Below are 24500 nucleotides of genomic sequence, written 5' to 3' on the forward strand. Positions count from 1 at the left end.
CCTGCTGCACGACGACATTGCAAGCTGTAATCCTTGCCAAGGGATCTGCCACTGACGCAATCTGACTGCAAACTGGGGTCAAGCAAGGCTGTGTCATCACACCGACGCTCTTTTCCATCTTCCTCACTGCAACACTCCACCTCATCTCCATGAAGCTCCCAGCGGGAGTAGATCTATTCTACTATTTAACCTATGTCGCCTCCAGTCCAGAAGCAAGACCATTCCAGACTCTGTCATCAAGCTGCAGTACGTTGACGACGCTTGCGTATGCGCACACTCAGAGGCCGAGCTTCAAACCCTCGTGGCTGCATTCATGGAGGCATATGAAAGAATGGGCCGTAAGCAAAACATCTGGAAGCCAAAGGTCCTCTACCGGCCTGCTCCCGCAGTGTTACACTGCCCCTGAACTAACAAGATCCACGGCAAACCACTAGACAATGTGGATCACTTCTATACTTTAGGAGCCTCCTGTCAGCAAGGGCAGACATCGACGATGAAACTCAACATCGCCTCCAGTGTGCCAGCGCAGCCTTTGGTTGTCTGAGGAAAAGAGGGTTTGACGACAACGACCTCAAACCTGGCAGTAAGATCATTGTTTACAGGCCCACGGCGTTACCTGCCCTCCTGTATGCGTCAGAAACATGGACACAGTACAGCAGACATCTCAAAGTCCTGCAGAGATATCACCAGCGGTTCCTCCGCAAGATGCTGCAAATTCAGTGCCAGGACAGGCTCTCCAATATCAGGCCTCCTCTCTCAGGCCAATATCCCCAGTATCGAGACACTGGCCATGTCTAGTCAGTTACATTGGGAGGGTCACATCGTCCGCATGCCTGACACAAGACTCCCAAAACAAGCTTTCTACCCCCAGCTCCATCACGGCAAGAGGCTACCAGGAGGGCAGAGGAAATGCTGCTAGGATGTCTTTAAAGCCTCCCTGAAAAAATGTGACATCTTCAATGATTCATGGGAATCTCTTGCCCGCGACTGCCCAAAATGGAGAAGAAGCATCCGTGAAGGTGCCAGCCAGTTCGAACAACGTCGACATGTCCAGGCAGCGACCAAGTGCAAACAGTGGAAGGAGCGTTTGGAAATTTGAGCATCCCATTCACTTGCCCCACCGAACACCACCTGCCCCACCTGTGGCAGTGTGTGTGGATCCAGAACTGGACTATTCAGTCACCTAAGGACCCACAACCCTGGAGTGGAAGAAAGTAATTCTCGTTCCAGAGGGACTGCCAAAGAAGAAGATATAATAGGAACTGAATAACGACAGTTGGTTGGTGAGGCAGATTGTGGGGGGGGGGGTGGGGGTGCAGTGAAGGGAAAGGTAGAAGTATGTCAGAGATCCTTGTCCTCACCTTCACTCTTGATCTCGTTCTCGCCTCAAAGGAAACTTTAAGATGTTGCTGATTAAAGAAATCTGCTGCTAGTGTGTGCTTGTTGCCATTACTGGACTTTATACTCTTTCCATCTCTCATGCAAGTAACCCTTTCACATGTGAACTGAACTGAGAGTGTTGGCTGAGCAAATTGGGCCTGTATTCTCTGGAGTGTAGAAGAGTGCGAGGCGATCTAATTGAGACATACAAGATTCTGAAAGGCTTAGTAGGGTAGAAACTGAGAGATTGTTCCCACTGGTTGGGAACCGAGAACACGGGGACACAATCTCAGGATAAGGCATCAATCATTCAGGACTGAGATGAGGAGAAAGTTCTTCACTCAGAAGGTTGTGAATCTTTGGAATTCTCTACCCCAGAGGGTTGTGGATGCTCCATATTAAATACATTTTAAATCTGGGATCGATAGAGTTTTGGTCTTGCAGGGAATCAAGGGGTATCGGGAGCGGGCAGGAAAGTGGAATTGAAGCCCAAGATCAGCCATGATCGTGTTGAATGGCGGAGCAGGCTCGATGGGCCATATAGTCTACTCCTGCTCCTATTTGTTGTGTTCTTGTGTAATTCAGCTTTTGGGGATAACGATAGGACCAATCAAGTCCTCACTTGACATCTGCATTGGTGGGGGTAGGGTGGTGGTTTAACAGCCATCATCGAACAGCATTTAAGAGAAAGTCTTCGGCTTGTATGTTGCACAGACTAGGCTTGTATTCCATCAGGTATGGAGGGTTAAGGGGTGATCTAATTGAGTTGTTTAAAGGAGATGATAGGGTAGATAGAGAGAAACTATTTCCTCTGGTTGGGGGAGTCCAGAACAAGGGTGTAGAAGCTTAAAATTAGAGCTAGGTTGTTCGGATTTATGTCAGGAAGCACTCCTTCACACACAGGATGGTGGAAATGTGGAACTCCAAAAAGCTGTCGAGGCTAGGGGTCAATTGAAAACTTAAAAGCTGAGATTGATAGATTTTCGTTAGGCAATGGTGTGAAGGGTTAAGGAACCAAGGCAGGTGGATGGAGTTAAGGTATAGATCAGCCATGATCTAATTGAATGGCAGAACAGGATCGAGGGACTGAGTAGCCTCCTCCTGTCCCTATGGATTATTCCCACCCCTCCTAAGGCCCAGGGCACCATTGCTGCATCATTGCCCGAGCACTGAGCAGCAGGTAATGCTTCCCTCACTCAGCCATTGAACAGTTACATTGTTTAATATAGCCCTTAATTCTTGGTTGATGTTATCAGGTATTTGTTTGATGGTCACAGGATAAGCATTCTAACATTCCGATTCCTCCAGGGCCGTGGTCTGAGCAAGGTTAAGGTCCGGGGAAAATTTATTGGAGAAGATGGTTCAGTCAGATACAACATAATTCCGCTCCGAGCATAAATACCTTGAAGTGCAATGACTTGTTCTCCCTTGCAACCACTTTTATTAATCGTAATATGTGATTTGGTGATTAAGAGAATTAATTTCTTTCATTATTCTTTAGTTAGCTATGTTAACTGTGGCTTAGAGGGTATCACTCTCTCTCTCTCTCTCCTGAGGCTTTGAGTTAAAAAGTTGTGGGTTCAAGTGCAACTCCAAAGACTTCAGCACAAAGAGCAGACCGGCACTCTCAGTGCCTGTACTACGGGAGTGCTGTACTGCCTAAGGTGCCATCTTTCCAATGAGACGTTAAAACGACAGCCCCATCTGCGCTCTCAGGTGGATCTAAAAGATCCCACGACAGTATGCTGGACAAGAGTTGCTACCTTCTCCCTGGTACAAAAGTAAAACACTGGGGATGTTGGAAATTGGAAATAACAACAGAAAATGCTGGAAGCACTCAGCAGGTCTGGCAGCATCTCTTCACAGATGCTACAGGACCTGCTGAGCGTTTCCAGCATTTTCTGTTTTATTTCAACTTCTCTCTGGTGCCCTGACCGCTGTTTATCCTTCAACCAACATTACTAAAACCTAATCTGGCCATTATTGCATTGCTGTCTGTGAAATCTTGCTGTGTAAGAACATTAAGAAATAGGAGCAGGACTCAGCCAAACGGTCCCTCGATCCTGCTCTGCCATTCAACAAGATCATGCCTGATCGTTCTACCTCACCTTCACCCTCCCACCCCATTCCCCATCTCTTAATTCCCTTCAAACCCAAAAATCTATCGGTCTCAGTCTTGAATATACTTAATGACTGAGCATCCACAGCCCTCTGGTGTAGAGAATTCCAAAGATTCTCAACCCTCTGAGTGAAGAAATCTTTCCTCATCTCGGTCCCAAATAGCCGACCCCTAATCCTGAGACTTTGACCCCTCGTTCTGGACTATCGAGCTGGCGAAACAGCCTTTCAGCATTTACCCTGTCAAGGTCTCTAAGAATGTTACACATTTCAATGAGATAACCTCTCATTTCTAAACCCCAGAGATTGTAAGCCCATTCTACTCAATCTCGCCTCATAGGACAACCTTCTCACCCCAGGAATCAATCTAGGAACCTTTGTTGCACCCCCCAATAAGGCAAGTATATCCTTTCTTGGGTAAGGAGACCCAAACTGTATACAATACTCCAGGTGTGGTCTCACCAAATCCGTATATAATTCGAAGATCTCATTATTTTTACACACCAACCCCCTTACAATAAAGGCTAACATATCATTTACTTTCCTAATTGTTTTTTTAATTGCTTGCTGTACCTGCATATTAACTTTCTGTGATTTCATGTTCAAGGACACCCAAATCCTCTGAATACCAACATTTACTAGTCTCTCACCTTGTAAAAACATTCTGCTTTCCCATTCTTTCTATCAAAGTGGACAATTTCATGCTTCCCCACATTGTACTCCATTTGCCATCTTATTGTCTTAACTTGTCTCTATCCCTTTGCTGTCTCTTTGTCCATCTCACAATTTACTTTCTCACTTAGCTTTGTATCATCAGCAAGATTGATTCTGTTATACTCAGTCCCCCTCATCTAAATCATCGATATAGATTGTAAATAGCTGAGGCTCCAACACTGATTCTTGCGGCACTAGTCGCACTCTGCTATTGTGGAAATGATCTGCTTATTCCTACTTGCGATTTTTGTCCTTTAGCCAATCCGCAATCCATGCTAATCTGTTACTCTCATTCCCGTGAGTCCTAATCCTCTGTAGCAACCTCCTGCATGGCACCTTATCAAATGCCTTCTGAAAACGTAAGTGTACTTGTGCCACTGGTTCTCCCAATATCTACCTAGTTACACCCTCAAACACGATTTCCCTTGCACAAAACTGTCCTGACTCTTCTTAATCATATTGTGGTTTTCCAAGTTCCCTCTTACCACATCCTTAAAAATAGCCTCTTTGATTTTCCTTATTACTGATGTCAGGTTTTCTCTCTTCCCTCCTTTCTTGAACAGCGGGGTTACATTTGCTACCTTCCAATCCATGGGGAACCATTCTCGAATCCAGGGAATTGTGGAAGAGCAAATCCAATGCCAGAACTATTTCTGCAGCTGCCTCTTTAAAAACCATTGGATCTAGGCCATCAGGTCCGGGGGAATTGTCTGCTTTTAGCCCCATTAATTTCTTCAGTACCTTTTCTTTACTAATATTAGTTACTTTAAGTCCTCGCTCTGTTTTTTGTGTATTCTGCAGTGAAGACATACAAAATATTTGTTTAACTTCTCCATCATTTTCTTACTGCCATTTATAATCTCTTCTGACTCTGCCTGTAAGGGGCCCATATTTACTTTCCCTAATTTCTTCCTTTTTACACACTTGCAAAATCTGTTTTTATATTTCTTGCCAGTTTACTCTCGTATTCTATTTTCTCCTTCTTTATCAATTTCATGTATTCCAATAGCTGCCACGTTTCCTACATTTCAACAGTAACTGCATTTTGAAAATGCGTCATTTAGATGTCCTAAGATCGTGAAAGGTGCTATATGAATGCAAATCTTTTGTTTTAGCTGCAGGAGAATAGAGATCAGCTGGTTAGGGTATTACACAGCATTGGGCGTGAAGTATATGGAATATGTTGGATATTGAGGAAAGGATAGGTTATAAAATTAAAAACCGCACAGGCTGATGACCTACTAATTTTCTGTTGATAAACCCTTCCAGTGATAATCATGATTGTCCACCTTTTAGTGTTAGCGTTCCAGTCTGTAACTAAACTTTTGCCAACAAAGGACTGAACAAAACTACCACGTGACTTGTGTGTCCTATTCAAGTGGTAATCTTTTCTCATAATCCATTCAGCTTTGTGCTTCGGATTGGTGGAATCACTGACATGTGTATTCATATTCTCTGCAGCACAAGGTGTCACATTCGGCCAGTGGTTTTATATTAAATTCATGCCCTTGGCAAGAGTGAGGGCTGTCACTGTTGATCAATCGAGTATTTTCCACTTTGTTTTCCTGGGATATCCTGGGGTTAGATCCAGGAGAGGCCAGTGGAGAGTTCTGCAGATTTGCTTTATCATCCCCCACCACACCAAGGTGATGGTTCTGTTTCAAAGTGAGTGAGATTGTTGATGTTGGTGATGAATTGATCAATTTTGTAGAATTGGCTCAACCTCCTTGAGGAAATGGAAATTAAACTGCATGTTCACTTTACTTGAGATTCTTGCAATGCAATTGGAAGTGAGCAGCAGCAACAATCTGCATTTACATAGCGCCCTTAATCTAGGAAACTGTCCCGAGGCATTTCACAGGAAGCAGACAAAAATTGACACCGACCCCAAGGTGGAGGCGTTGGGGCATGTGACCAAATGCTTGGTAAAAGAGCCAGGTTTTAAGCAGAAGCTTAATGGATGAGGGGTGGGGGAGGTTTAGGGAGGGAATTCCAGAGCTTAGGGCCCAGGCAGCTGAAGACATGGCCGCCAGTGGCGGAGTGATGAAAGTGGGGGTTGTGCAAGAAGCTAGAATTGGAGGAGTGCAGAGATCTCAGAGGGTTTGGAGGAGGCAGAAGAGATAGGGAGGAGGCCATTGAGGGAATCATAGAATGGTTACAGCACAGAAAGAGGCCATTTGACCCATCGTGACAGTGCTGGCTCTCTGAAAGAGCAATTTACCGAGTGCCACTCCCCCACTTTCTCCTCACAGCCCTCCATATTCTCCTTTTCAGATAATAATCCAATTCCCTCTTGAAAGCCTCGATTGAACCTGCCTCCATCACACTCTCAGGCAGTGCATTCCAGATCCTAACCACTCGCTGCATGAAAAAGCTTCCTTCATGTCTCCATTGCTTCTTTTGTCAAGTAGTTTAAATCTGTGCCCTCTGCTTCTCGATCCTTCCATCAATAGGACAGTTTCTCCCTATCTACTCTGTCCAGACACCTCATGATTTTGAACAGATCTATCAAATCTCCACTCAACCACCTTTTCAAGGAAAACCGTCTCAACTTCTCCTGTCTATCTACGTAACTGAAGTTCCTCATCCCTGGAGCCATTCTCGTGAATATTTTCTGCACCATCTCTAATGCCTTCACATCCCAGAACTAGATGCAGTACTCCAGTTGAGGCCGAACCAATGTTTATTCAATTTGAACGTAACTTTCTTGCTTTTGTACTCTTATGCCCCTATTGATAATGCCTCGGATGCTGTATGCTTTATTAACTGCCACCTTCAATGATTTGTGCCCATGTGCACCCAGGTCCCTCTGCTCCCACAGCCCCTTTAGAATTGTACCCTTTATTTTATATTGTCTCTGCGTTCTTTCTACACAAGGATTGGAATTTTAAAATGGAGGCTGGACCAGGAGCCAATGTAAATCAATTAGCATGGGTTGGGGGTGAACCGGACTTGTCTTTGAGGAGAGACTTTGACGTTTCTAGGTGAGGTTGTGAGCGTGCAAAGATCTGAGGGTGAATGACCGACTCCTGTGTATCTGATTGCACTTAAATTTTTTTTCTCCCTCACTCAGGTGGGCTACGAAAATGCCGGCACAGTGGAGTTTCTTATCGATAAACACGGCAAGTACTTTTTCATCGAGGTCAACTCCAGGCTTCAAGTGGAGCACACTGTTACTGAAGAAATTACTGAGTAAGTGGTTCATCGCTAATTAATGGTAATGGGGAAATCTGCAGGCATTTTAGGTAGAGTTAATGAGGTGATTGAATCGTCATAAACCACTTGAGGAAATAGATTCTGTGATCACAGTGCAGCTACATGAACACAATCAACTGCTGCTCATTTCTCCCGGGAAATTCCTACATGTAATACTCTGCTGCTGCTGTAGGCTTTCATTTTTACCTCTTTTTTTTTCCTTTTGTGTTATTTTATAAGGAACGGATGCTTGCCAACAGGCGAAACGGAGGCACGCAAACACGATTTTTTTTTTCTCTAGTTTAAATGTTAAACATTTAATTATATTTTGTTCTTTTTCTCTCTCCATTGTTTTTAGCTTTTTAAATGAATGCAGGTGCACGATTCCACTGGCGATGAATGGAGCTGTCTGCTTGACGGCTGTGTGTGTTTTCCTGTTTTGACTTATTAAGCAGCTTGTACAAATTTGCAAATTAGCCTGCACGTCGGGAAATGTGATAATTTTTGCGAGCAATGAATCACTTGCCTGAAAAAGTTTGTCAACTCAGTTTGAGCGAAGTTCTTTCCATTTGTTTCATGAAGGGGCTTCAGTCCTGTGGAGAGATTAGAGCAGCTGGGACTTATTCTCCGTAGCACATCGAGGTACAAGGGAAATTTAATAGAGGTGTTCTAAATTATGAACGGTTTTGATAGAGTAAATAAGGAGAGACTGTTTCCACTGGCAGGAGAATCAGTAAGTCAGAGGATACCGATTAAAGAATATTGGCAAAATAGCCATTGTGATCTGGAACGCGCTGCCTGAAAGGGCGGTGGAAGCAGATTCAGTAGCAACTTTCAAAAGGGAATTTGATAAATACTTAAAAAGGAGAAATTTATAGGGCTATGGGGAGGGAACAGTGGAGTGGGACTAATTGGATAGCTCTTTCAAAGGAGTAGCACATGCACGATGGGCCGAATGGCCTCCTCTTGAGCTGTATGGCTCCATCTTATATTGTGCAAGGCCAATTAATGGGGACAGAACGTACAAAGGATATGAAGAGCATACTTGTAATTGAATAGGTGTGGTTTAAAAAAAAAATTACTCCTATTTAGTAATTAATGCGTCCTGAGACATCCAGACCCAGCAGTACCCAGGTCGATTCCTGGTTGGCACTGAGTCTGCTGCCCTCCCTTGTGTTGCTAGCACAGGTGTAGGAATTGGCCTCTGTTTTAAAGCTAGGGAAGGAGGAAATCGGCTGGGGTTCCTTCTGTTGATGGTAGTCCTGCAATCTGACCTCAAAGAGTGTATGTATGAGTTTCATGCAAAGACAGGATTGGGATGTTCTGCATTGGTTCATCTGCCCTCTTGAGCAGGTTAAAAAAAAACCTGGAGCTGTTCAAAGAAGAGCAGGGAAGTTCTCCTGATTTCTCGGCCATTGTTCCTCACTCAACTAAGCAGATTAACTGGTCATTCATTCGGTTACTGCAGGTGGGATCTTGCTCTGTGCAAATTAGCGCCATGTTTGCCTCCATAACCTGGATGCGCTGCAGGAATTCTGGCAAAGTGAAAAAGGGTTAATGCTTGCTTCCAGGCAAACCCGGAGTGTGGATAAAGGATTCACACATGCTGAGAGGTACAATGTATACTCAGGAGTTCTTCAAATGAATGTAAATTGTGTTTTTAAGAGATTTTCTGTTCAAGTGATGATTCGTATTGATGGAGAATTGAATGTTCTTCACACCCAAGTCAAAGGTTTGGAGGGAATGACCGGAAGGGGCACTCTTTCTTTCTTTGGGTTTTTACACTTCCATTCGTGATGTCTTCCCCTCCGGCCCCTCCTCCCCAAAGGCAGCCTGGAAGGGCTGGCAGTATTGGTGTGCTATCTGTGTGGGGCATTGTGATATTGCTCATGCATCGGAAGGAGGAGGGCAGAGTTTGGCATCTGAATGAATTGGCTCATAGATCTTTTATCATGGGAGTTTGCTAAAGATAGACTATATTGTCAGTGTTATCAGACACCTGGACGCACAGATATTCATCCCTTTCTTTTGGGTATCCACAGAGCAATGATAAAGAAATCCTCTGGGAAGTGGTGCTTCGTGATTCCTGTGACTGTTAAAGGTCAACTATTTCTATTTAATTGATTCACAATCCCTTTTATAAACCTGTGTGCGATCTGCAGACATATTCTGTTTGTAGACTTCTCTTTCGCTCCATCTGTGATGTGGGGTGTTCTGCGGCAGTGAAGATATGGACAAAATTATGATGATGTTGGGATGGTGCTTCATAATGTCATGGGAGAGGGGTGGGGGGGGTGGGAAGTCCACACAAAATGGCGGCTGCTAGGCTGCCCCTGATGTGTAGAATGGGGCAGCGGGCAGTGTCTCACTGGTTAAGGGTGTCGCACTTGACAACAGGTTAGAATTATGAAACAATTCAGGAGAGTTTACTTGCCCTCTTTTACTTATATTCCATTACCTAGAGAGTGGCGAGAATGCGGAACTTGCTTCCACAGGGAGTGGTTGAGGCAAATAGCATAGGTGCAGGAAGCTAGATATAATAAATATAGATAGGGGAAGCTAGATATAATAAAATTTAAAAAAAGTTAAGTCTAACTTTTGAAACAACTTAAAACCAGAAGCTGGTTGACAGTGCTGTGAGGCGTCACCCAAAGGGGAGTTGCTGTGTGCTTCCTCGAGTAGCATCACTGAAAGCAGTGGGGTCCACAATACCAGTCCGCCCTCACAGCTGCCTGATCCCGGAAAAGCAAGCTGTCAGCTTGGGGGCAAAGCTAACCAGTAGTTTCCTTTCCCCACGGATATATTAGTTAGGGAGAAAGTACTAGAAGGATAGGTTAATAGAGTGTGATGATGGGGGCGTGAGAGGAGGCTTGTGTGGAGCAAAAACACCCATCATGGACCATTTGGGACCAAATGGTTCATGACGGTGTTTTTGCCCCACACAGTTAATGTATTAATTACATTAAAACTTTAATGTAATACTTCAGCCCAGTGTATCACAGACATGCGATGTGTACTGGATTAATGTTCCCTGGATTAATGAAATAGAGTTATCTGAATGAAAATTATTCCACCTTTTCACCAATTGGTGTGTGAGAGGAAAGGTCTTCTGCTGTAATGCACTGGCGACAACCTGCGGTGCAAGGGGGCGTGCACCGGCTGCAACGTGGAGTGCGAGGGGGGCGTGCACCGGCTGCAACGTGGAGTGCGAGGGGGGCGTGCACCGGCTGCAACGTGGAGTGCGAGGGGGGCGTGCACCGGCTGCAACGTGGAGTGCGAGGGGGGCGTGCACCGGCTGCAACGTGGAGTGCGAGGGGGGCGTGCACCGGCTGCAACGTGGAGTGCGAGGGGGGCGTGCACCGGCTGCAACGTGGAGTGCGAGGGGGGCGTGCACCGGCTGCAACGTGGAGTGCGAGGGGGGCGTGCACCGGCTGCAACGTGGAGTGCGAGGGGGGCGTGCACCGGCTGCAACGTGGAGTGCGAGGGGGGCGTGCACCGGCTGCAACGTGGAGTGCGAGGGGGCGTGCACCGGCTGCAGCCTGGGGCATGAGGAGAGTCTCAGCTTCATTGTTACTTTAAACAAGGATATATTGGCAAAATTAAAAGTGCAGGGAAATATATACAGTTCAGTGAAACTATTCCAAATAATCTTGCTTTCGAAACTTGTATAAAGTTATTAATTTTAACTAAGTATTTCAAATCTTGCACAATTGTGTACATAACATTGTCTGTCTCTCTCACAAGGCCATCTTCAACCACCTCCTTGTACCTCTCACCACCCACATCCTCCTTCCTACTTCTAAATTCTTCCTAATGTGTCTCTCCCAGAAATAGCTCTCCCTAAGTTATTACAATCACACTTTTAAATTCTCATTCTGCAGCTGTCAGTCTCCTCAACCGCTGCGTGTCCTTCACCTTTTTCACAGTAACACCCTTAATCTGTCCCACCCTGGTCATTCACCCAGTATCGCTCCCTCCAGTCTAAGGGGAGCAGACCTGACTGTATCTGATGTACAACTGGTTGAGCCACTCATTTCCAGATCTGGCTGGACCACATCAAGCATCGCTGGGCTTTCCTCTTCTCTGCCAAAACAATCTACGACTCCAGAATGATATCAGAGAGCAAAGATAAACCTTGGATTCTTTTCCCCATTATCAAACATTTTCCTGCCCTCTCCACCCTTAACCTCCAACAAGTATGAGGAGCTGGTGGATTCTTTTACCACTGAAATTTAGACAATACATTCAGCTGCCTCTCCTCATTCCTCCTTCCACCCTCTTTACATTGCCTGCCAAGTCAAATTTGCCCGGCCCTAGCCCTGAACCTGTCTCTTTCCCTAGTTTTTCTCCTATCTTCCCTCATGCCTTCTCTGAATTCATCTTGTCCATGAGACCCACCTCCATCTTCTGTGACTTTATTCCCACTAAACTCCTGACAACCCAGTTTCTTTTTCCTGGCCCCCACAATTGTTGATATTGTTAACGGTTCTCACTCTGAAGGTACCTTCAAATCTCCAAATCTGCCATTATCACCCGACGACTCAATAAACCTTGACCCCTCTGTCCTTGCAAGCTACCACCCCCATATCTAACCCACCGTTCCTCTCCAGAATTCATGAACATGCTGTCGCCTCCCAAACTCGCATCACCCTAATCCTGTAACTCCTCCAGCCCTCCACCCCTCTGCGTTTCTCTGACTTTGAACTTTCTGCACCCTCACTCCCTTTCCCCTCCATTGCTGGTTGTTGCCTTAGCCAAATAGAACTTTGTACTGGCCTTCTCGCACTAAACTTCTCCGGATCTCCATTTCCTTTCGTAATAAAAACAGAAAGTGCTAGAAATACTCAGCAGGTCTGGGAGCATCTCTGGAGAGAGAAACAGAGTTAACGGCCTGGATTTTGTGCAGGAGGCGGGGCTCCCCGCACCGGGCCGAGAAGGCGGGGAGGAGCTCCGTCTTGGCCTTTCCGCGCCTCCGCCTCAGGGGGGGCTCATAAAATCCAGCCCAGTGTTTCAGGTAGATGACTTTTCATCAGAACTGGCAAAGGTTAGAAATGTAATAGGTTTTTCGCAAGTGAAAGGGTGGAGGGGGCAAAGAAAAACAAAAGGGAAGGTCTGTACTGGGCGGAGGCCAGGAGAGATTAAATGACAAAGATGTCACGGAACAAAAGGCAAAGTGAGTGGTAATAATTGCAGTAAAGACCAAAGCATTTGTCCAGAGAGAGAGTTCATGGCAGAATAACAAACAGCACTGTCAAATGCAAAAACAAGAAAAACAAGTTTAAGAGCGGGTCGTGGCCTGAAATTGTTGAACTCAATGTTGAGTCTAGAAGGCTGCAAAGTGCCTAATCGGAAGATGAGGTGCCGTTCCTCGAGCTTGCGCTGAGCTTCACTGGAACACTGCAGCAGGCCGAGGACAGAAATGTCAGAATGGAGCAAAGTGGAGAATTGAAATGGAAAGCAACACGAAGCTCGGGGGTCACGCTTGCGGACTGAACGGAGGTGTTCTGTACTGACCTGCAAAGAGGTCACCCAGTCTGTGTTTAATCTCCCCAATGTAGACAGCACTGTGAGCAGCAAATACGGCATACTAAATTGAAAGAAGTATAAGTAAATTGCTGCCTCACCTGGAAGGAGTATTTGAGGCCTTGGATGGTGACCAGAGAGAAGGTAAAAGGGAAAATGCTACACCTCCTGCGATTGCATGGGAATGTGCCGTGGGAAAGGGAGGGGCGTTGAGGTGATGCCTTGCCTTTTACTCCCCTCTTTCACTTGCTGAAAACCTATTATATTTCTAATCATTTCCAGTTCCGATGAAAGATCACTGACCTGAAACGTTAACTCTGTTTGTCTCTCCGCAGATGCTGTGTATTTCCAGCACTATGTTTTTATTTCTGATTTCCAGCATCTGCAGTATTTTGCTTTTATTACTCCATTTCCTTTTGTTCCTTTGTGACCCTCCTTCGGTGTTAGCCCTGCCTCAGTAGATAGCACTCTCACCTCTGAGTCAGAGGCCTGTGGGTTCAAGTTCGATTGCAGAAACTGAGACTCCAGTGCAGTGATACTGCTGTCTTATGGATGAGGCATTAAACCAAGGCCCTGTCCGTCTTCTCACACGAATGTAAAAGGTCCGATGGTACTTATTGAAGAAGAGCAGGAGAGTTCTCGCCAGTGTCCAGCATCACTAAAATACATCAGCAGATCATTTATCCAGTTGCTGTTTGTGGGATCTTGCTGTGCAAAGTGGCTGCAGCATTTCCTACATTGCAAATGCGATAACTGTATCTTTTTGAATTTTGGTATCACACTTAAAATCAAATTGCTCTGGATTTTAAGTGTGGATTGGAGGCTCAGGTGGGCTTATAAACTGCAAGGAAGCTGCATGCCTCAGTAGTTGCACAACGTCTGGAGGTCTGATATGCTATCGCCTCCCTCGTACACAGTAATAGAATAAGACAAAAGCAAAGTTCTCTGGATACTTCTTTGGCCTCCTTGTCTCGAGAGACAATGGGTAAGCGGCTGGAGGTGGTCAGTGGTGTGTGGAGCAGCGCCTGGAGTGGCTATAAAGGCCAATTCTAGAGTGACAGACTCTTACACAGGTGCTGCAGAAAAATTTGGTTGTCAAGGCTGTTTCGCAGTTGGCTCTCCCCTTGCGCCTCTGTCTTTTTTCCTGCCAACTGCTAAGTCTCTTCGACTCGCCACACTTTAGCCCCGCCTTTATGGCTGCCCGCCAGCTCTGGCGAACGCTGGCAACTGACTCCCACGACTTGTGATCAATGTCACAGGATTTCATGTCGCGTTTGCAGACGTCTTTAAAGCGGAGACATGGACGGCCGGTGGGTCTGATACCAGTGGCGAGCTCGCTGTACAATGTGTCTTTGGGGATCCTGCCATCTTCCATGCGGCTCACATGGCCAAGCCATCTCAAGCGCCGCTGACTCAGTAGTGTATACAAGCTGGGGATGTTGGCCGCCTCGAGGACTTCTGTGTTGGAGATACGGTCCTGCCACCTGATGCCAAGTATTCTCCGGAGGCAGCGAAGATGGAATGAATTGAGACGTCACTCTTGGCTGACATACGTTGTCCAGGCCTCACTGCCATAGAGCAAGGTACTGAGGACACAGGCTTGATACACTCGGATTTTTGTGTTCCGTGTCAGTGCGCCATTTTCCCACGCTCTCTTGGCCTGTCTGGACATAGCAGTGGAAGCCTTTCCCATGCGCTTGTTGATTTCTGCATCTAGAGACGGGTTTCTGGTGATAGTTGAGCCTAGGTAGGTGAACTCTTGAACCACTTCCAGAGCGTGGTCGCTGATATTGATGGATAGAGCATTTCTGATGCCCTGCCCCATGATGTTCGTTTTCTTGAGGCTGATGGTTAGGCCAAATTCATTGTAGGCAGCCGCAAACCTGTCGATGAGACTCTGCAGGCACTCTTCAGTGTGAGATGTTAAAGCAGCATCGTCAGCAAAGAGGAGTTCCCTGATGAGGACTTTCCGTACTTTGGACTTCGCTCTTAGACGGGCAAGGTTGAACAACCTGCCCCCTGATCTTGTGTGGAGGAAAATTCCTTCTTCAGAGGACTTGAACGCATGTGAAAGCAGCAGGGATACTAATGAAAGGTTATTGACCTGAAATGTTAACTCTGTTTCTGTCTCCAAAGATGCTGTCTGACCTGCTGAGCATTTCTAGCATTTTCTGTTTTTATGCCATAGAATTAGTTATCATCTGAGGCCCTAAACCCTGGATTCCACCCCCCGTGATTGACAGAGCCCTCAACCGTGTCCAGCCCATTTCCCACGCCTCTACCCTCACCCCTTCCCCTCCCTCCCAGAACCACGACAGGGTTCCCCTTGTCTTCACTTTCCACCCCGCCAGCCTCCACATCCAAAGGATCATCCTCCGCCATTTCCTCCACGTCCAGGGTGATGCCACTACCAAACACATCTTCCCCTCCCCTGTCAATATTCCATAGGGATCATTCCCCTCTGCGAAACCTTGGTTCACTCCTCCTTTACCCCTGACACCTCGTCCCCTTCCCACGGCACCTTCCCATGCAATCACAGGAGGTGTAATACCTGCCCTTTTACCTCCTCTCTTCTCACTACCCAAGACCCCAAACACTCCTTTCAGGCAAAGCAGTGATTTACTTGTACTTCTTTCAATGTAGTATACTGTATTCGCTGCTCACAATGCGGTCTCCTCCACATTGGGGAGACCAAATGCAGACTGGGTGACCGCTTTGTGGAAAACCTCTGCTCAGTCTGAAAGCATTACTCTGAGCTTCCTGTTGCTTGCCATTTCAACACACCCCCCTGCTCTCACGCTCACATCTCTGTCCTGGGCTTGCTGCAGTGTTCCAGTGAACATCAACGCAGGCTCGAGGAACAGCATCTCATTTACCGATTAGGCAGGCTGCAGCCTACTGAACTGAACATTGAGTTCAATAATTTCAGAGCATGACTGACCCCTTTTTTATTTTTAGTTTTCTTTTTTCTTATTTTATTTTAGTTTGTTTCATCATTTGCTTTTTTTACCATGTGCCTGCCCACTGTTTTTTTCATGTTTGTGCTTGGCCAGGACTGTTCAATATTCTGTCATTCAACACCCTCTCTGCACTAACACTTTGTCTTTCACCGCACCATTAACACACCCTTTGCCTTTGCTCCATGACCACCTTGTCAGTTACTCTCTGTGACCATCTGTCCTATCAACACCTTCCCTTTTGTTATCTTTTGCCCCACCCCCGTTTTATTTGCTTAAAACCTACACATTTCTAACCTTTGCCAGTTCTGATGAAAGGTCACTGAGCTGAAACATTAACTCTGCTTCTCTCTCCACAGAGGCTGCCAGACCTGCTGAGTATTTCCAGTACTTTTTGCATTTATTTCAGATTTCCAGCATCTGCAGTATTTTGCTTTTATTTGTTTTATAATACTCCCGTGAAGTGCCTTGGGATGTTTTATTATGTTAAAGGCGCTATATAAATATAAGTTGTTGATGGTTAGTTTGAAGGTACTGACAAACTCCTATTCTTGCTATCAGCACTGAGACCATCGCTGGCAAATTCAACTCAATTGTTCTGCGAATTCTGTATCATTGAATCCCTGGCTATCAAGACATCCAGCTGAACCCTGTCTGACAATCTGTTGATTTCTGATCAGGCTGTTGCAAAAGGCCGGGAAACATGTAATGAGGGTCATTCATCTTGCGAGTGTCACATCTAACATAGCTAACTGGAGCAGTTTCTTTGCTGAAGGATAGTAGGTTCATCAGTTAAAATGGATATCTTACTTTGAACTGTGTTAATGTGATTGCAGATTTTCTTCGTCCCTTGACAATGTGATCATTGATTTCTGTTGGCCAGTGTAGTTTAGGAATATAAGAACAGGAGGAGGCCATTCAGCTTCTTGTTATATCATGGCAGGTCTGTCTAATTGCACCATTTATTTTATTTAGTTTATCTAGTCTTGTACAGTCCATTCCTGGCCAGAAAACCTCAGTGTTGGAATCTGATTTGGATGCATTGATTTTGTCCACAACTTTTTCATGGCTTTGTTTATTTAATGGCACCAGCTGATCCCTTGAGCCTGTCCCAAACTGTCACGGTGCAACTTCTGCTCATCATAACACCCCGCCCTCTCCCGCCAGGCACACAATCTCCTGGGAGAGGCAGAGAGAGGAAAACGCTTGAGGCCAATTAGGAATCAACTCCTGGAATGTTTTACTTGTTCATTTTTGTGCTGAGAGCACCATTCGTAAGACAGGTATTTATTGCCCATCCCCAGTTGCACTGGATACAACTGAGTGACTTGCCAGGTTACTTCAGATGGGCAGTTAGGAGTCTACCATGTTGGTACTGGTGTCACATGTAGGCCCAGACCAGGTAAGGAGGGCTGGTTTCTTACCCTAAAGGGCATTAGTGAACCAGTTGGATTTTTATGACAATCCGACAGCCTCATGGCCACTTTTACTGTTACCAGCTTTTTATTACCAGAATTTATTTTCAATTGTATTTGAATTATCCAGCTGTCACAGTAGGATTTGAACTCATTATCTCTGGACTCTGCCCCTGATCAGTCAGGTTCTCGGAGACCATGTCGGCGTCACCACTACTCACCGTGCTCTATACATTGTGACGGAGACACATTCCCCAAGCCTCAGGGACCTCTATACACCGTGCTTAGACACATCGCGCAATACCCACCAACTTTCTGCATGCAGTTATGTTGGCCGCACTTAGGGACTTGCTCAGCTCCTTTTTGAACACTTACAACAAATCCACATTCACTAAAGTTGTCTGCAACTTGTTCCAGGGATCAACAACTCTCTGAAAATGACATCCAATCTGGTTCTGTGTTCATGTAACTTAGCCTGCGTTCCCCAGCCCTCCCTGGTCTGCCTAGCTCCAATATTCTATCCACATCTACCATGTCCAATCTTTTCACCAGCTTGAAAAACCTCAGTCAAATCTCCTCACAGTCTTTGCTTTCTCTGTGTAAAAGAGCCTCCAATTTCTAATCCTACTGCGGTAACTGAGGGCCTTTAAGGTCCTTCACTGAACCTTTTCCAGGGTCTGAATGTCATCCACCATTTGAAAGGTCAAAACAAGACAGTGTTCTAGACGAGGCCTACCCAAGGCCTCAGATAAAGGATAGTATTTCTTGTTTTATTTTAAGCCCCACAGCAGAGAAATGAGCACAGAATCCAGACTGCCAGAGGTGCCATCTTTCCGATCAGACATTAAACAGAGGGCCCTCTCAGGTCAACGTAAAAGATCCCATCCCATTGCATTATTTGAAAGAATTTACTAAATTACAACAGCGACTACACAACAAAAGTTGTCTGTAAAATACTTTGGCCCATGCTGAGGTGTGATAGGCACAATAGAAATTCAGGTCGGTCGTCTTGTCCTGGCAGTCATTCAAAGAGCATATTTGCTTCAGCAATAACATTGTGGAACTGGTCATGGACCTTCAGTGACTCGTGAGTCTTCCTCCCACTCGGCAACCTTGAGAATGCCATCCTGCACATGCTTTGAATTTCCTCTACCCAAGTGCAACGTGCTACATTTGTCTATAGTTAAAAGACATCCCTACTTTTATAATCCTTATACCCACACACATTCCCTGTATCATCCCGAACATTTGCACAGTTCTCCCAACATCTTGTCTTTGATGATTGATCAGGATTGTGAGACACCACACGTGATTAGTCCTCGTGCAGAACCACTGCCATTAATAGCAACTTTCTGTCCACAAAAAAGCAACCAGTTTCTTATCCAAACCAAATTCCACTTGCCAATCCAACCGGATCCATCCTTATTCAGAAGTCTCCTGTGTGGAATCTTGTTAAAGGTTTTTTTTAAAAATTGATGTACATTGTTGTTCATACGACCTATATCACCAGTCTAGTAACTTCCTCAAAACATTCGCCTAGGTTGGTAATGTAAGATCTTCTCTCCCTAGAACCACGTTGAGATTCTCTAAAAATCCCTCCTTAGTCAACGTGGCAGTACAGTGTATCTCTAATGATCCCTTTTGGTAACTTGCCTGCAACCAAAGTCAAACTAATGGACCTGTAATTTCCTGGATCTGATTTATTCTTTTAAATATTGACAGCACACCAGATTTTCTGCATTTGTGGGAACCGTGCCAGACCGGAGAGGGCCATTAAATATACGAGCAAGTGGCTCACAAAGCATAACCTCAATTTCTTTGAGCACCCTCCAGTAAATGCCGTCATGGCCAGTAGTGTGATCGATTTTCAGATCACTTACTCGGGCCAGGATGATATCTAAATTCACTTTAATATGTTCAGTTTCAACAACAGCTTTACAATGTATTGGCAATAGCCCAGCATCAGCTTTAGTTGTGAAGACTGATGCTAGGGCCCAATTAAAACCTCTGTGTTTCCTGTGCCCAACTGAATCTGCCCTGAGGGATCTGCCAGTGACCCTAGGCAGTCCTTAGTGGCCCTCTAACTCCAGACATACTTACTTCCAGATTTATTGACTATCTTTCTCCAATGCCCTGTTGGCTGTTCTGAGACCATCCTTTGCTGTCTTCAGCTGTTAGATAGCGACCCCTTTCTCCTGTGAGTTATTTTATTTTAGCCTGTAAAAATATTTCTGCTTAACTGTGATTTATCTTTGAACCTGACCAGTTGGTCAATTTGGCTTTTGTTTTTTCTCATGCCCTCCTTCTAACTCGTACATGGCTTCGTTTTGCAGAAGGCTGACTTTGAAGGCATTCCCTTTCCATGTTGCTATTAGCCTCCTCTACTAGGACACAACTCAATCCTGGGATGGCGGGACTAATGTATGAGGAGAGATTGAGTCCCTTAGGATTATATTTGCTGGAACTCAGAAGAGTGAGGGGGGTTCTCATAGAAACCTATAAAATTCCAACAGGACTTGACAAGGTAGATGCAGGAAGGATGTTCCCGATGGTGGGGGAGTCCGGAACCAGGGGTCATAGTCTAAGGATAAGGGGTAAACCTTTCAGGATTGAGATGAGGAAAAATGTCTTCGTTCAGAGAGGGGTGAGCCTGTGGAATTCGCTACCACAGAAAGCAGTTGAGGCCAAAACATTGTATGTTTTCAAGAAGGAGTTAGATATAGCTCTTGGTTTAAAGGGATCAAAGGGTATTGGGAGAAGGATGATCAGCCATGATCATAATGAATGGTGGAGGAGGCTCGAAGGGCCGAATGGCCTACTCCTGCTCCTATTTTCTGTGTTTCTATGTAATCCTTCTCCAGCCGGGCAGCCCGCTCGATCCCTCTCCAGCCGGGCAGCCCGCTCGATCCCTCTCCAGCCGGGCAGCCCGCTCGATCCCTCTCCAGCCGGGCAGCCCGCTCGATCCCTCTCCAGCCGGGCAGCCCCTGAATCGTTCTATGAGTATCTTTACTGATGAATTCTGGGCCAATGAGCATTTGTGTTCCGATGCCTTCTTTACAAAAGATTGTAGTTGAACAACTTTGGTTGTATCAGCGTATGTTGCCAATATTTGACGTGAATATTCCTTGTGCTTTCAGTCCTCCAATTAGCATAACATATTCAGACGTCAGATCCTGTATTGTTACGATGGTTTATCGAAGAGTGGATTTTCAAATATCAGCAGTATGTCTATCTGCCCAATTGTCTGCAAAGCTTCATCACTATCACCAGCTTCTTTTTGAAACCTGGTTTACTGCTTTGTTTTCTCTGCCATTTTATCTTTACATAGAATAACATGAACCAAATATGTGACCTGTGACAATGTCCCCATTGTTATGGCCAAGGTGAGGAGGGTGTCACAGTTGCCCCTCTTGACCTTCCTCTTATTTGATCGCACATTCCTTTTTAAACAGTGTTGTGCTTACCACCTCAGTGAGTGTTTTACCTTTAATGCGATTGTGAAAGAACCAATCAGACAGATTTTCTTGAGTTTAAACAAGAAAGAGGTGAGTTTATTAAATTCAACAAGCTAAATCCGATCTAAAAATATACGCTAAACATTCACACAGATATTCACATATTCATGTGTCATAAGGACACATGAGGATCTCACACGTGCACTCACACGCACACAAATAGATTACAAAGTGGAAAGTAGGTTTTTTGGTTGAATTAAAGTCTAGAATAAATACAAGTTAAATACACAGTCTGAAGTTGGACTATTCGGTGGTCTTCTGGCTAGAGTTGTTTTCTTAAAGCGCACTTTGTGGCTGGCCTGCTTTGCTCAGGAGGCAGAATTGCAGGTGGCTCTCTCCCACTGGTCTCTGGCTGGAGCAGTTTGTAGGCTTGGAGGGTCCACAGTTGCAGACGGTTTTCAAATTTGATGTTTTCTGGAGAGAGAAAAAAGGGAAACACACAGCCTTCTCTGCAGCTGAACACTCAGTTACTGCTAGACTCTTGTGTGTAACAAAACTCCCAGTTTTACACAGCCTGGGGAGACAGTCACATGATTCTCTCAATCCCCTTTGTTTTTAATGAAGTCCAAATTCTAACACCCTAAACCCTTCTCAGGTGGTGATGTCCGTGCCTCAAGATGGCTTTGAATGTCCTGCTAATGAGGGTGATCTGGATAATCTACTCAGTTAGCCAAAGCATTGTCCTGGCTGGGCTTCTTGTTAGGCTTGTGTCTCCGATTCAATCTCCTGGAATTTCAGATGCAAATTGCAATGGCCATCTTGGTTGTCAGTATTTTTTTAAATTAACTGTAGGATTTTTTTTCCATGAAAAGTTTAATGTAAGTTTCAACAGATGAATTAATATTTCTCATTTGGCATATCATGTTTTCTTGACACCATGTAAGGACAGGCACAGAATTATGGGCCGGAATTTTACGGTGGATGGATAGGAGCCGGACTCCGACGTGAAAGTCGGTGGCGAACCCGCTTCCGCCTAGCCTGGGGATCCGTCCCGTATTTTACGGATCCCCAGGCTTTAATTGTCCCGAGGCGGGACTTCCACCTACTTGAGGGAGGAAGTCCCGCCTCAGTGAGCTGCCGGCCAATCAGCGGACTGGCAGCTCTTAGTCCTGGCAATGCCACCGGGAGCGGTGGCCACTGCTGGGACTGCAGCCAAGTCGACACCATGGATCAAGGAGGGAAGGTAAGTAGGGGCATGCCTCACCAGGGGGATCGGTCCTTCCCTGGTGAGGCTGGAGTGGTCTTTTGGGGGGAGGGGGTGACTTGGGTCCCGTGGGTGGGTTGGGAGGCGGGGTGGCCCTCAATCGGGCACCCTGTGCCCAACTGCCATGCCCCCCCCCCCCCCCCCGGGGCGTGAAAAGGCCGGCAGCCATCGCTGGGCAGCCTTTCACAATCCCAGCACACCCACTTGCCACAGGTAAAATACCCGTGGAGGTGGGCGAGGTGGGTGGAAGTGGCCACTTAAGGATCTTGATTGGCCTCGGGCAGCCGGGCAATTTCCCCCCCCCCCCCACCGCCTGACCGCCATAAACTTGGCGGAATTGGCACAGGTAGATCTCCCGGAGCCTGCCGCTCAATTTTACGTCGCCCTCATGCCACCATCCGACCAGCTGGGGCGGCATAAAAGTCCGGCCATGGTGTTTTATGGCTCAGTGTTTCCTGCACGGCCAAACGTTTTAAAATGTTAGTCGTTTGCATTGATGTGTGTTATTAAAAGTAACTCTCTTAGTAAGGCTTAGGGAAAGGACACTGGAAGCATGGAGATAAAAGAAAATCGGTGAAACTGACTTTCCAAGTGTGCTGGCTCCAGTACAACTCTTGAGCGTTAGTCATGTACAAAGGACAAATGGAGTCCAGCTCTGCTGAGCGGTTTACTGCCGCTTTTGTAGGCCGTGAGATTTTATGTCAAACCTATTAAAAAAATAAATAAATAAATGGTTGGCAAAAGTGATTTTTGAAGTTGAGCATTAGGGTTAGATGGAGGAAAAAGCAAGAACTTGCATTTCTGTAGCGCCTTTCACAACCTCGAGATGGACCAAAGCACTTCACAACCAATGGAGTGTAGTCACTGTGTTGCAATGTAAGCAATGCAGTAGCCAGTTTGCACACAGCTAGCTTCCACAGGTAGTAGTGTGATAATGACCAGATAATCTCTTTCAGTGATGTTGGTTAGGGATAAATAATGGCCCTTGAGACAGGGGAGAACTCCCCTGATACTCGCACAAACTAAAGCAGCGCAAGCATTAGGAATTGTGATATTATTATGCAGTATCACAAACTGATACAGACACAACTGTGTTGCAGAATCTCGGTAATAGCTGGGGTGTCTTAAAATTTTGCATGTGTATTAATCCTGTTTGATATGAGCAGGAACATGCAGCCTTCTCCTCTGATATTTCTTCTTTGTGGCATTAACTCTTTGTCGCCTTCTGACATGCTCAGGTTCACCTCTGGGGACTGTCTGTGCTCATCATATTCTTTCTTCAGTGCCATCTTGTCCAACCTTAAATCTGCATCGTCACGTTGCTATTTTACTCTTGCATTGTGCTGCAAAACCAGAGTTATTAAAATATTGCGTGTACTTTTCTACCACTCTTTGACAGCTCCTCCCAAACCCGTGAGCTCTGTCACCTGCAAGGACAAGGGCAGCAGGTGCACCATCACCTGCAAGTTCCCCTCCAAGTCACACACCATCCTTCACTGTCGCTCGATCAAAATCCTGGAGCTCCCTCTCTAACAGCGCTGTGTGTGTACCTACCCCACATGGACTGCAGCGGTTCAAGAAGGCAGCTCACCACCACTTCTCAAGGGCAATTAGGGATGGGCAATAAATGCTGTCTTAGCCAGTGACGCCCACATCCCATGAACCAATAAAAAAGCCACAGGTTCTTGCATCATTCTTCCTCAAAAATGTTTATGAACTATCTGCCTGAAATTCCTTCCTTTCTTTTATTCTTTGTCTCATTCCTTCTTAAAAACTCTGATTTAGCGTGACCAAACTTCCTTTTTATAGCTAATCAACTATTCAAAAATTACCATCACCATTTTGAAATACCTTGATAAAGACCAGAGCTTTTAAAGAAGTCCACAGAAATTACGACATGAAAACAGTTTGTTCGATCACACTAATCTCTGTTGACTTTTACCCTTTACCTCAGCACATAGTTTGAATCACATTTACCCACCCTGTTCCCATATCCCTTCATCCCTTTTCTTTCATCTGCCCATCCAATCTAATGTTAATGTAGTTCCTGCCTCAACTACAAACCTTGGAAGTGAATTCCACAACGTCACACACACTCTCTCTGTGAAGAGGTTTCTGCTACTCTCTGTTCTAAATCTTACATCTATGGCCCCTCGTTTTAGGCCCCATAACTGACAAGAAAAAGCCTGCTTTTATCTACCCCATCCTATCCTTGAGGCATACCGAGACAGCAGTCAGTCTCGTCGTCACTGGGGTTGGGGATATCGGACATGCTTCCTGCATTTGATCTTATTCTTCATCACTGTTCAGTGACCCTTGTTGGAAAGTGCGCATATTGGACTCCAGCTGAGGATTTCACTGTGATTTCCACCAAGATTTAAACCTTGCCAAGAACTCACTGCTGAAGCAGATACACAAATAATAGCCACGTGGAGGAAGGACTGGGGGGTTGGTGATGGTGGTGGTTTCCAGTATGACT

General features: G+C 45.7%; 1 protein-coding gene across 5 annotated transcripts in view; it reads left to right on the forward strand.

Annotated features, from left to right (window-relative positions):
- The window catches only part of LOC137355917 (pyruvate carboxylase, mitochondrial-like), a 1077083-nt gene that overhangs the window by 169859 nt on the left and 882724 nt on the right, over positions 1-24500 (forward strand). For all 5 annotated transcript variants that reach the window (XM_068021564.1, XM_068021567.1, XM_068021566.1 and 2 more), the window contains one exon: positions 7286-7404. In XM_068021564.1, the coding sequence (XP_067877665.1) occupies positions 7286-7404 (119 nt within the window). The remainder of the gene's footprint in view (positions 1-7285; positions 7405-24500) is intronic.

Source organism: Heterodontus francisci, chromosome 44 (genome assembly GCF_036365525.1).
Source record: "Heterodontus francisci isolate sHetFra1 chromosome 44, sHetFra1.hap1, whole genome shotgun sequence".
NCBI classification, from domain to species: Eukaryota; Metazoa; Chordata; class Chondrichthyes; order Heterodontiformes; family Heterodontidae; genus Heterodontus; species Heterodontus francisci.